The sequence below is a fragment of the Tubulanus polymorphus genome, chromosome 4 (assembly GCF_964204645.1).
Source record: "Tubulanus polymorphus chromosome 4, tnTubPoly1.2, whole genome shotgun sequence".
NCBI classification, from domain to species: domain Eukaryota; kingdom Metazoa; phylum Nemertea; class Palaeonemertea; order Tubulaniformes; family Tubulanidae; genus Tubulanus; species Tubulanus polymorphus.
In genome coordinates, this window is record NC_134028.1 from 20,084,934 (window position 1) to 20,099,755 (window position 14,822).

The window sequence follows — 14,822 nt, forward strand, 5'->3', positions numbered from 1 at the left end:
ATATATATATATATATATATATATATATATATATATATATGAAATTTGAGAAAATTTTCCGGTGAGAGGCGTTACATAATCTGTGGTAGCGAAAAAGTAAAAAAAAAGCTCACTTTGATGATCCGAGCCCGACAAATAATTAATGATTATATGCTACGAAGAAAATAATTTGAACGACGATAGACCAAAATATCGAAAAAATTAATCGTGTAGATCATCTCTGGATCATTATATAAAAACGAACCGAATCTTACCTGGGCCGTCTGTTGGTGGAGCAGGGGTTGTCGTTAGAACTCTCGGTATATAAATAAAAACCACTAACATTAGAAACATGATTGCTTTCTTCCGAAATCTGGAATGAGAAATACGAAAATACATTGTACATGAAAAAAAATGATTTTCATTATTGTGGAGAGCAGGATAATTCAATTTCGTTCTATTCGTCATAATTTATCATAAGTACGTGATTGTAAATGAAAACAAGATCAACATCTCAAATCCCCTTCTCGAAACTCACTCGATCGAATGGAGTTGTAAGTTGGCCTAATTGGAAATCAGTCTCATCAGGTTGCGAGAAGTAACTCAAAGTATTTTCTATCATTCGAACTTCGCAGAACAATCTATATTATACGTAGTTACCTTTTATTTACTACTTTTAACCACGGATGCATAAGTGATTATTTCTTTAAAACTTGCCTTATTACGAAGAATTGCTGAATCGATGTAACCGCATCCTCGATGGTGTTCGCATTATTCAAAACTATTTGCATGTACTTCGTGGCAATAGTTTCAACAAGGCGACAACTCGCAGCGTGAATATGAATAAAACATATAATGCCTGTAAACATGAGCTTTTTCCATATATTTCATTAAATATTTTAGACCAACGCGCACTCTTCAAAATGAAATATTGGACAATTGAGATCGAACGCTATATTCAGAATTGTTGTCGTGAAATGTTCGGGCCAACCTGTACATCGCGCCATCATAATACTTAGGCCATAATTCGAACAATAACCGTGGCTTATTGATTGTTGCAATACTTGAGAGACATTTTCCAAAGATCTTTAGAATTTGAGATAAAACTTAGGTGCATTTTAGAAGGGCCAGTGTAAAGGGTGGTGTCCGAAGAAAATATAGACCATTTAAGGAAATCGGTTTGTGAAGTTGGTGAAATCTTATTTGAACGACGTGTTCTCGGTAGATGGCTAGTAAACCCATCCACAGGCGATCGGGAGGCCCTGGATTAGGTATTAAATGTATGCGCATGTTAATTGAAGGACAATAAGGAACTGTATGGGTACATATGGGTATTTCTGTATTTGGCGGTATCGTCAGTTTGTCGGTCTGTCCGCACAGAAACTTCAATGTGCGGAGCTGAATTGCATACTTCATCTATTTTTCATAATGTAACCTTGTACTGTTCCATACTTGACTTGAACTGTCGCGATGACACGACAACGTAGCAACACATTTAGCATTGAAGTGGTGACAGGTGAAAACTAAATATCCGATGCTACTGAAAGCTTACAGTTACTACACGGTTTTGCGATGTCTCGGACCTTCGTTTTCAGAATCGAACATGTCGTATTTTAGACCGAAAGGAGTTATTGTCATCAATCTATATTGAAAAAAACCTTCCCTTACGTTAGGGTTCTAAACCATAATTTTGGCGATTGAAAGAGCCGCCATTTTGTGTACCGCACTGTGATAGGCTCTAGATTTTCAACAAGAGTGATATATAACACTATCAACAGTTGTCAAGTACTCTTCTGTAAGGTGCATATATTAAATACTTTGAGGCAGTTACCGTAAAAACGGTCTAAAAATGTATGCACCACAAAGGTTTATGTCAAGATACTGCTCCCTCTAGATCGATTTCTTACCGAAAGATTCAAAAACATATTTATGTTCGTCTTTCGTTTGTATTTGAAAATCCGAAAATCGAATTTAAACTGATTATCACTATAGTCTAATGCCGTTGTTGGCCCCTTATTATGTCCTCCCCGCAGGTGGAATCGACCTAGGCTTTCCCATTCGTATCGGACCTATTATTGACTGCATCTGCCCTCATTTACTAGGATTTAGTACCGTTAGAGATTTTAACTCCGCGCCGCTACGGTTTGGGGCGTGTATCAGTCGGTCAAGTAACAGTGGCCAATCAATGCGGATAGTGTTGGTTTCATCAGACATTTGTGACAAGCTTGTTTGAAGAAAATAAAGTCATACATCGTTATCAAGAGTTTTAGAAGAAAGTATTGTTAACATTGTAAACTTATCATGACCCAACTTATAATGACCGTGTTACAACACTATTGCGTAGTACCATGGACTCAGTCAATGGTAGTACGTAATAAAGATAAGTCGGTGAAAGATATTCCAAGTGATGGTGTTGTTTTCTACCAATGTCTGATATTGGTGATTGGTGTATCTAACCGAAATGTCCACAAATACAGCCAAATCATCGGCACAACCGTGGTTACATTTGGCGTATTCTAAAAGGAATTGCCTTCAATTTAAATCCTTCGGTTTTGAATAGACACAATTTGCTAGCATGGGATATTTTGCATCCAGGAGATTTTTTTTTTTAGAATTCACCTCGAACTAATTGGTAACTTAATAACTCAATACCGAGTCAACATGTGTTACGTTTCATGAATTTAAAACTCGAAATCTTAGAGTATCGAATATACAATTTAAAAAGCTTGTGCTATCAATAGAGTATCAAATATCTCATCTAGAACCTGTAATTCAATGATAGAATATATAAGAGTTAATGCTCGTGCCAATATAATATATCTCGAATTCCCTCCAGCTGATAAACCTCGGGTCCTTTACTCAGCGATGACGTCTGTTACGAATTCATCTGACGGGTCGTGCGTAAAAACTTTACCAATACGATAAATGTACATCGATACGTTTTACGTCTATGGGATTGTATACGGCGCGCTATCGCTGGTCGGAATCGCATCGAACGTACTCACTATCGTTACGATCGAACGTTTGAAACGAAAATCAGACTACGTATGCAAATTCGTAGCTTGTTTTGATTTATCGTTTCTCGTTTCGTTCGCGTTTTTGTACCCGATTCGGGCGTTGTACGTTTACGCGATTATGGGTGACGTCATGTTTCGTTTTTACGCGCTCAAATTCGGGGGTTGGATTTTGTTCATATTTTCATATATGTTTCTCTGGTTACAGACATCGAGGAATTGGTCGGTTGTTTTGCTCAGTGTTGATCGGCTAGTGGTTATTTCATTTCCGTTGCGAGCGGTGCGATTTTGGACATTAAGAAAACTACTATCAATTATGATTTGTGTGGTTACCTTAAGCGCGTTGGCAAACTGGCATTATATTATACAAGGCTCATTCCCAGGACTTTATCACTGGCCTTGTCTTAGATTAGATATCCGTGTTCATACCCAGTACAGTGGTTATACACTCTTCAAATATACTGATTTTCTCACAAAACTCATCACAAATTGCACCAATTATGTTTACATGTTCATAACGTCAATATTCCCTACTTGTTTTTTGATAGTTGTCAATTTTCTGTTAATGTTTGTTTTATATCGTGCGACCACAGCTCGACGGTCTCTTCGTCGAAGTGATTCCGTCGCCCGCAACAATGTCATCGATATCCGCGCTCTCAGAAATGTCGTTGCGCTCGTCGCTTTTTTTCTAATTTGCGAAATCCCGGCCACAATGCCGCGACTTTTTGAAATAAACGGTTTTGTAATACGCGATTATAGATTGCGAGTAATGTTTTATCAATTCGCTCTCACTACAACGGTTTTCAATTCAGTCGGTAATTTTTTCATCCTTATTTCTACCGATGATAGATTCCGTAGTTTCACACGATGCCAGGCGTGTCGGGTAGACCGGTAGTTTCGGGGCTGTAGTACGCCGACTGAGAGACGTTCTAATTGAAAAATTTGTTCCATCATACACATTGAGGACACGTTAGATTTCCTACTTATTATGAAAAATACTGCAGTAGATAGCAGCAATACAATACTATTCACTGATGTTGTGGCTCTATACCCCAGTATACCTATCGAAGATGTTAATAGAGCTGTTAATGAGTTTCTACACATGCATCTCTGTTAGATACATGGGCATATTATTTGTGAAGCTATCGATAGTAGTTCTTAGTAATAATATCTGTAAATTTTTTACAACATGCATTTTGTGCTAATGTCGGGAACGGCTATTGGTAAACGTATTCATGCACATATATTTTAGAATCGGAAGACTTCGACAAATCTACCCATAAACCTAAATTGTGGAAGAGATTCGTAGATGATACATAAGTTTGGTTTGTGGGAACAGGGTCTTGATGAGTGTTTAACTAAATTTACTGAACGTCAGATTTACCCATGAATATACCTTTTTAGAAGCTAATCATCTAGATGTTAGAGGCTACAAATCAAATTGGAAAATTGGTACTGACCTATACACTAAACCCACTGATACGCACCAGTATCTACATTTCATTTCACATCTTGTCATGCGACACATTGCTGATATATATATATATATATATATATATATATATATATATATATATATATATATATATATATATATATATATATATATATATATATATATATATATATATATATATATATATATATATATATATATATATATATATTTTTTTTTTTTTTATATATATATAATAATCTAGGATTCGTACGACATTAATCAAAAAGATGTTAGTTCGAGAAACCATGCGCTCGTTACGAGGCCTATTTGTTAAAACCTATTAGATTAATAGGGTTCATATGTAATTTTCCTATTGTATTTTCAATGACAGTTGCGATCAAAATACAGCCACGAGAACTTAACTTTGTCTGTGGCCTCTCAATTAGAAAATCAATAGTTCCAACTTCGGCACGTGTCTAATCAAAGGGTGGGGTAAGAGAGATTTAATAAAGTTATTCTAATTGACGCAACGATTAAAATTTTGAGATGCTCCTTTAGTCCATTCATCATTTAGTACAAGTGACAGTGAGAATGTTGAGTCAACACCTTGTGGCTACAAAAGATGTTAGATATGTCCTATTCTTAATCAAAGAAGAGGAGCTTGTGTAAATTGTTATGCATAGCATGTTACAGCCTGGCACGTGGGGCTGTTAAGTAGACTTCCCTGGACACGAGAATGACCGATGCCCAATATTCATTGTTACCGTCACTGCCATGGCAACTGTTTTATGTCCATATTCCAAAAAAGTGACCATATGGTCATTGGGGCTAGATTTTGGAATTCACATGATATATGTGTGGTATCTTATTGTCGGAAATTGAAGTAAACTTTACACGGTATCAGATTTTCTCGGAAAAATCTGCATTTGTTGAGATTTATTGCCATGGCGACTGCAAAATCTTTGATTTTCTCATTTTGTGTGTGTCTTTTCGGCAAATATAGTTACATATTTGATTTGCCTCACAGGTTTAAACAATTTTTCTATAACATCTTCTTCACATAATTTGGTGTATTTTGAATATAACCTAAATTTAAATCACCCGTACGATACCAAAATATCCTCTCTTAAACACGGGAAACGAAGAGTCTGGAGTTACCATGTTTAGAAAGTTTTTTTTTATGGAAACAGAGTTCCTCTCTCAAAGTAACTTTCTCATATCAAGAATGAATCGTGTTACACTAGCACCAGTGGCAAGTGGACCTACCTAAGATAGTGACTGGAACCAATCAAACACTATCGCCGTCATTGCCATGGCAGCCATTTTGTTTGCAAAAGATTGAAAAGGCATTTATATTCGTATCATTCTCTTTTCAGGCAAAATGTTTAAGTCTTCCGAATAGCCCCACATGCGATGCCAAGCTGTAACATGCCATGCATAACAACCCAGAATTCAAAACATAAGCTCCTCTACTATCAGGATGAAAGGTTTTACAGTACGGTTACAGTCGACAAATTCTACAAACTTTCGATTGTAATTCAAACAAGAGGTCCATGGGCGTTGAAGTGTCGGTTATAATGTTATGCATAGAATGTATAACCAGGTGACATCACCATTCTTGGAAAAATACCTTTTTCCATTCTGACTTAAAGAACACAGTGACCAAATGTGTAAAATAATTTCTATCGGTATACGACCGCAGTAACTTAAAAGAGACGTAACCGATTTTACCAGCATGCGTTTGTTTTTCCGGGGAGAAGGGCACTATACTAAATATTTGCGGCCTAGACAGCAAATAAAAGAAAACAGTCCAAAGATTATTTTTTTCAGGGCTAATAAACCGCTCGAACCTTCTGAACAGCCACAGCAAACACCCCTCAGAGTTGAAGAATATGGCAATTGAATAACTTATTGAAACTAATTATTGAAAATCTTTTTATTGCTATATTTAATGTTTTTGACGAAAGTTTTTAACGAAAAGTTTACATTGCATATAGGCACAATGACAGGTAATCTGTCAACATTCTATGAGTTGTATAACAATATTGATAAAAAGATTTGAGCACAAACATAGGAACTTTTAGCTGTTTCATTAAGATAATGACCATTGCAAAATCTATTGTAGCAGGACGTTTCGACATAAAACAGTGTAGCCTCATCTACACTTACAATGTACAGCAGTTATTTTAATAAGCACAAAATTGCAATGAAATTTTTGAATATAGTGAGTATACTGAATTGATCCGCAGCTAGAATTTAAGTCGACACCAAAGAAAAATCGTTAAACACTTCGGACTATCAACAATACGTCAACATCGCTTTGTTATTTTTCACCACATCTAGTACATAGCACCAGAACGAATTGATTAATGGTGTTGATAGGCATTCGTGTGTGAGGCATATTTAAACTATCTACTCCCTCTATGTGGTCGGACCAAATTCATGCAGTCTTTAGTTCTTTGGCAACTTGATGAAACATAATCTCTTTAACTTGATATTTGGTTGACCTGAGAATTATTTCGCATGTTACTGATGTGTATACTATTCAATTATTTCGAGTCAATTATTTCAATTTACGATAAATTAAGAGTATATATTATCCTCTGCAAAAATGCATGCCCAATGCTATACAGCAGACATCTACCCATGTTTTCAGCTTAGTGTTTGATATCGATCAGAACTACATTCGCAGAAAATTATTGAAATCTAATATCAGATATTTGTACACTAACGTTTGAAAGTGGATTCAAATTCCATTCACACAACGTGGCTGAATGAAATTAGAAAATTCAGGACGTACGCATTACATAGATAGATAAAGTCAGTCGATTATTTGATCTGATAATTTAATAACATATTTTCGACTTCTGTGAAGGTAAACTAATTTAATGTTCTAATCATTGTAATTGAAAGTCGATTAAGATCTGATCGACAAATTAAAATCAGCAACGAATTAACAGTGATATATAGATTAATTACCCCAGTAATTAGTTCTAAATTAGCATAGATACAATGGCACCAATTTGTATCACAAAAACACATCATCTAATCATCAACTCAAGAAGGCTTTTGCCCATATTGTCAAAATCTAGAATCCTTGTGACTTCATCCCTCAAACAGCAGGTCCCCGAAGCATCCAGGAATTTCGTATGAACCCATAAAAACCTTAAACACCTTCATACATGGTCAAATTGAATGGACATGATAGTGTTCGTCGATATCATCAGAAAGGGCAGCATCTCATGCTGCTTTTGATATCGCGGATATTCGTCACCGTGAACTGGTGCAACCTTTGGGGGAAATCTTTTTCCCAATGGCAACGGTCTAGTAAATGATTTAATATACATAAAAACTCTCATTCAAGTTGCCTAGACGGAACCTCATAGAACAACAACAACAGAATATACGAGTGACATGTATATCAAGGAAATCAATTTCTATAACCATCCAATGGGACAACGATGGTTGACCTAATAGTAGAATGTGTTTTCTGTAGAATTCATAGACCAGTTTGGAAATTTTTGTCAAACGTCAAACGATTCAAGGTGGCTTTATTTGCAAGATACTAGATATGGCAGCTAAACCGAATATACTGGAGATATTAGCAAAACGCATAATCATTGGCGACGGTAGTTACATGAATACATTCGAAAAAAGAGGATATGTGACTGCTGGGCTGTATACTCCTGAATGCGTTCTAGAACATCCTGACGCCGGTAGGTTTTACATGTTTCTGACTTATTTCTACCCACATCCCAACTTTACCCGATCAATTTTAGCACACCTTCCTGTCTGCAACAAAATCTATAGTTTTGTGGGCATCATTTTGAATTAAAACAATGACGAACTACGAGGCATCTGCCAGAAAAAACGTCCTTTAAAATAACCGTTGGGTTATCTTCAAGTCAAAACGGATTAGCCGATAAAAGAAAAATCATTAATTTGCCATTTTTCAGTCAGTGGTTTACATAAAGAATTTGCTCGAGCTGGAGCTGATGTAATGCAAGCATTCACTTTTCATGCGACGGATGGAATGCTTCAATGTAGTGAGTCGGCCAAAAATTATAACGTAGGTTGTGGTCTTTATCTATCTCACTCTTATTCAACTATTCAGTATTTCTATTCAACTATTCAGTCATACAAATTGTACTGAATGGTTAGTGCTAAGGTATTGATGTACATATCTATAATTTATCTTAGACATCTGAAATAAACCGTGCGGCGTGCGATCTTGCACGTAATGTTGCCACATCATACAATCTACTAGTTTGCGGAGGTTTGTCGCCTACACCGACATATACAGCTGGAAAAGGGAAGGCAGCAGTTCAAGCAGAATTCGAAAAGCAATGCCAAGTGTTCAAAGAAAAGGATGTCGATTTCTTTATAGCGGAGGTAAAATTCTACTATTCAAGACAAAGATGGTATTCATTGGTATTTTACATTGGAATTTCACTATCAACAAATCGAACATTTGCATAACACTGTAGTGTCGAATGTATACATGTATTTTTCGAATCCAGTTTTTCTGTTCAATCGAAGAGATTGAGTGGGCGATTGATGTCATGAAGAAATACAACAAACCTATAGCGTGTACGATGAGAATAGGCCCAGTTGGGTGTATGGATGGAATCAGTGCAGGAGAATGTGCAGTTAGAATGGCTAAACGAGGTGTAAAATCATGCCCTCACTCTAGATACATCCCTCTTAATATACGTTATTTTTCAAACATGTTTCAATGTCGTGCAAAGTTTAGTAAATCATAATCGTAGGTGTTTGTTTTCAATCACCCAGGGGCCGATATTGTGGGTTTAAATTGCCAGTTTGATTATAACGCGCAACTGAAAACGATGAAATTGATGAAAGATGCCCTGAATGAAGCTGGTTTATCTCCATTTCTGATGATGCAGCCAATCGGATTCCTTTCTCCTGAAACTGAGTATCTAGTTGAAGGATATTCTCAACTACCCGAGTACTTGTTAGGTGAGCTGAAATAACAATTGGATCGTCTCGATATTGAAATAAGTAATATTTAGATGCTTTTTCATTTTCAGCGATGGAACCACGCATTCTTACTCGTTGGGAATGTAGAGACTATGCCCGTAAAGCTTATGAACTTGGAGTGAGGTACATCGGAGGATGTTGCGGATTCGAGAGTTATCATATTCGTGAAATGGCCGAAGAGGTTTGTACACGAAATGTTGCATTGCATTTCGATATCAAAATCACATTGCGAAATCCATTCGCATGATAATTCACATTATAATTACAGTTGTCCGAGGAACGAGGATTCAGACCACCCGGAAAAGATCATAATTTACCATTCGCGGCTGGATATGGACAGAGTGTATATGAACATGATCGTCAAAAGTAAACTGATAGCCGGATAATCCTGACGTTTTTATACCAGTATCCACATTGCGCGGAAGCGTCTCTGTATATATCATGCTCTTTTATTTATTGCAGACACGGTAGAGATTATTGGATGAATCTAATCCCTAAAACCGGTCGTCCAAACAGCGCTGCTTACAACTCAAAAAAGGAACTCATTCATTTGTAACAACAAACCCATTATGTTTTTTGTATCGATTGTGTGATTATAGTATTGGTCCATTTGTAATCATGTAACATTTTTGTTTTTTCTTTCAATTTCTTTATCCTGTGAGTATCTTTCTTCTTAGTATGAACTGACACGATGAATAACTAAATTAATGTACAACCTATGCCTTCATCTCCCAAATAACGATAGTGATCGTGCGAACGCCTAGTTTTCCCGATGATAACTTTTTCCTTCTCTGATAGGGATATTTGGAGAAAGTTCATTACATTCAGGAAAGGCCTGATGATTAAGAGTCGAAACGATAGGTACAAGGAAACAAGTCCCATCAGTATCACTTTGGTGATCTGGTTTAATATCTGAGTATGCCGAACTAAGCCATTAGCTGTCCTCATGTGTTGTCAAAAGTTGAAGATTCTCAATGTCGCCCTGGTCCAAATACTTACGTATGTAATCATTGGCAGGTATCCCTCGCAATTTAGAGAATGAAATCAAACTAAGTTAATATTAAACAGCTATACTTCGTGACGGAAATTCAGATATAGATTTGGTGGAATTATCCTCAGGCTTCATTCAAAATCTCCCATTTACTTTTATTGGTTGGTCTAGTCAATTTTGGTATAGGATATCGACCCACTAACTCCCTTACCCGTAATGCTTCCCTTGAAAAAACCTTTCCCGGTCATTGGACACCGTCTGGAACAACTGGGAACTCGTTTCATCTGCCCACCGGTTTCCGGGGGCACTGCAAACTGCGAACCGTCAATGAAATCAATACATCACTACATTCATTTATAATGCCGACTCGAATTATCTATTTGCATTTATAAACAAATAATTGACACAAATTTGAATCGTATAGAACAAGGAAACCCGAAACCTAGAACTGAATTAGAATTAGAACATAGATCTTCTAGTATGATAGAATGTTACTCGAATTATCCATCATTTCCGTGGCATTTTCTAGTTTTCTAGTTTCTCATTTGTTTCAAGCCTGTTCTCGAAGATCTAAAATTTTTTCTTAGATCTTTCACATTGTTTCTTGCGAAATCATTAGTCAGCGAGCTGCCCTTTCTAGAATTGAAGACCCTCGGCGAAGAGTCACCTTGTCGACCTGGTAGGTGCTTGATATCGCGTTTGACGATAGACTTGCAATTCAATTTGCTCAGTGGTCCCGATATGGCCTTGTCGTAACACTCGAAAGGACGAGATGATGCCTGCCAATCAAACAAACACAATTGAAAATGCTTTTTCTTTGGTGAACCTTTCAAATACAACACTGATAATCACTATTATAAGAATACTAAGAGGTTATAAATAATTGCGACTTTTTCCAGTCTTGAATTGCGTAAAAACCCACAATATAGATCCAAAACAACAGCTACTATTTCATTCTAACGTTTGGGGTGGGATACTTCAACCCATATTCAGAGATTTGTTTCAGATACCGAGAGTTATTTCTGTTAATTCGTCTTTCCATGAGGAATATCAACTGCACATAGGACCAATGAGGTTTGTAGACTTTAGGTTCATAAGTTAAGCTACGATGGATTATTGGATCATTATTGACGAAATGCTTCGACGATTAACAAACGGCGTTTCCTCATCATGGACATATATTTACCTTGCTACGTGTACTTTCATATAATGGCATCGGTTGAAACCCAGAAAACCGCCAAAAAAATCACCAAAAAACTTATCAATTTCATGTTGTTTCCAAAAACTGCAATCAGATCATTGAAATAGAGACTGGTTCCCGGCTAAGCCAGAACAAGAGACTGGTTCCCGACTTTGCCAGAACATGGATATTTTGCGTAAATGATCTTACCTGTATGATGTGTGTTGAGATTTAACGTGCTGTTGAAGCGACCGACGAATGTTTCATTTTGTCGATTAAATCTTGCGAGTTTTGTACATACATTGGGCTGAATGATATTTAAACAGAAGTTGCTGAACGGCCTCGGAATTAGCACTTCACTGTACTATAGATTTGATTCCAACTATTTACAGGATCGATTCGATTATTTTTGCCATGTTTAATCTGTGTGATTTGTTTACAGTCGTTGCTGGAAATTTGAAGTACGATGGAGGTTGTACATTTTTCATCCACACAATGAAATAAAATCCTGTAAAAGACTTAATATGAACTGTAGATTCAAATATTAACCAAACTTCGCCCGGTTCCACAATTCTTCTGAAGAGTCAACTTGACGAAAATGAATCCATTGTAACACTTGAATCAAATTCAACCGAACTTTGTCCAGGACTGTGGAATTAGACCCTAGATAAGCAAGTCCAGAAGTGTTGAACTGGGTCCGAAGCTGCCGAAGTATGCCCAGCACACTTAGATCTTGATTCACAACTTTCTGAATAAGTAGGTCTATGAGTTTGGAACTGTGTCCACAATTCAAGAAGTAGGACCTGGACTGTGTAACAAGGTCCACACACTGTAAAGTAGGTCCAGAAGTTTTGAACTGGGTCCACAACTGTAGATGTAGATCCAGAAGTTTTGAACTGGGTCCATAACTGTAGATGTAGGACCCGAACTGAGGAATTAGCTCTGCAACTATAGAATTAGGTCCACAATGTGGAACTGGTTCTTCAACTGTATAAGCAGGTCCAAAACTGTGGAACTGGATCCAAAACTGTAGGAGTAGGTCCAGAACTGGGACTGGATCCACAAGTGAAGTAGGCCCAGAACTGTGGAACTGGGTTCACAACTGTAAAGGTACGTCCACAACTGTGGAACTGGGACCACAACTATGGACGTAGGTCTCAGAACAGGGTAACTTGGTCTACAATTGCAAGTTCCATGCAGAACTATGGAACTTGGTCAACAACTGTGAAAATGGACCCAGAACTGTGGAGCGGTATACTGTGGAACTGGATCTAGTTTTATGGAACTTGGTCAAGGAATGCGGAACTATGTGACTGCAGAATTGGGTCTCAACCTGAAAAAGCTCGAAGTTTTGAATTAAAAAGCTATTCGATATTGTGCATTTTCTGTATTCGCAGTTAAATCGACGAGAACTTGCTCAATTTGGTGAAAAAACTAATTACGCCAATTGTTGAGACAACTGGTGTTGAGACAAAATTATATTTTAATAACGTTGATATTTGAGTTCACACAGTTCACTTGTCCCTAACGCTAACGCAGTGTATATCCCATGAACAAACAAACGACCATTCAGACTAAACGACACGTTGTATTGCAAGATCATATCGTTAATCTTTTCATTCTTTTCATTCGAACAAAATGTTTTCGTGGGGACGACACTTTTTTCGTTCTAACGAAACATGTTTTAATAGGAGGCATTCCGCCTGACCCCTGACTCCATGGAGGGGGGTCAAACAGATTATAAAAGAGATCAGTGCCATTTGTCAGTAAAAGACCAATTCCGTGACAACCTAATATCCATTTATCCTCCTAATATATGTTACTAACCCTTTATGTATAGAAAGTAGCAGAATAATTGTATGATTCTCATTTCGTCATATTTAATAAGTTGGTTATAACAGAATGTTACCTGAACCCAGCATCAACTACTAGTGGGTCGATTACGAATTTGGAATTATAGTATTAAGTTTAACACCCCAATCAGGAATACCCCTCGAAAATCACATGACCATAGCCCTTAACGTTCATACATATATCATTCGAGTCAAAAATTGTAGCATTCCTCATTGTAAGAATAAAAATCCCCCCGCCTACTGGAGTAAGGGGGTTGGCAATCTCCATGAGTTGCCTGGGGGTTGTTATTCTGGGGCAATTCGAAGGTGAGGTGTTATTTTTGGGGCTCATTTTGCGAAGGGTTATTGTCTGAGGGGTAATTTTGCGAAGGCTTTTTAGAAGGCTTGGGGGTAAGAACACTTGAGTTGGGGCTAATATCGCTTTGAGCGTTATGTTAGGATTTGAATAAGATCTACTAATTCGCTAATCACACACATGATTGTAACTAGTTACGAGCTTCCCGCTATCCGTGCAACGGTGGAGTGTCTGTGCCTTAATTAGGAGTGCGAGTAATGGGCAAGACACCCCAAACCTCTTCTTCTGATCCTAACCCACAGTGTTTAGTTAGAAACACAGTGTTTAGTTTGTTACAATATTTTCCACCATGTCACACATTTTGGTTTCCACGAAAAAATTATTTAGTTTCTACGTCGCAAAACATTTCGATCGGACAAAAGTTTAAAAAAAACCACAACCTAACCCGACATAAACCGCAATCTTTAAAATCAACTTCATTTCACCTTGAAAAATTGCATTATACAATCGCCTTTCCGCATTTTTAAATACAAATTTTGTGATTCAGAAAATATAGACTATTTTTACTGATCGAGCGCAATCAGGAACAAGGTCGAATTCTACACCAGCTCTCGGGGTCATAGTATAATCGAAAACATGTGTAATAAGTGCGGCCTTGCAATACAATAAGTTTGAATGGTCGTGTGTTTGATGATGCTCTGTCTGTTCGGGCTACGGACAAGTTATTATTATTTTTTTCATTTTTATTATTCTTTATTTTGTGAACTGTGTAAATTCAAATTTCAGCGTCAGAAGATTATTTCGTCTTAACACCGTCCGCGGCGTAGTCAGACGGTACCCCTAGACTGTCATACAGTTAAAAATTCTTTAGATTTTCTCAAGTTAAAAATTTTTATCATGCAGATTCTTTCGGGCAAATCAAAATGTCGCAGAAACTTTTACACATGACTTGGATGATTCCTATAGAGGGTATCTGATCAAAGCCATCATCTACGAATAATCAATAGTCGGTTTGAATAGAACCTAACTCGTGATCAATACAATCAATGATTTTATTGATATTTACGACTG

The 14,822-nt window shown here is 37.1% G+C and overlaps 1 protein-coding gene across 1 annotated transcript; it reads left to right on the top strand.

The window, feature by feature from the left end:
- The first annotated feature begins 7,971 nt into the window (after positions 1-7,971).
- Positions 7,972-10,005, top strand: LOC141904196 (S-methylmethionine--homocysteine S-methyltransferase BHMT2-like). The gene is made up of 8 exons (XM_074792746.1): positions 7,972-8,147; positions 8,388-8,500; positions 8,632-8,823; positions 8,952-9,099; positions 9,223-9,411; positions 9,483-9,613; positions 9,701-9,798; positions 9,895-10,005. Exons 1-8 carry the CDS (start codon positions 8,003-8,005, stop codon positions 9,986-9,988), a joined length of 1,110 nt encoding a protein of 369 aa, XP_074648847.1. The 5' UTR covers positions 7,972-8,002; the 3' UTR covers positions 9,989-10,005.
- Positions 10,006-14,822: the final 4,817 nt, after the last annotated feature.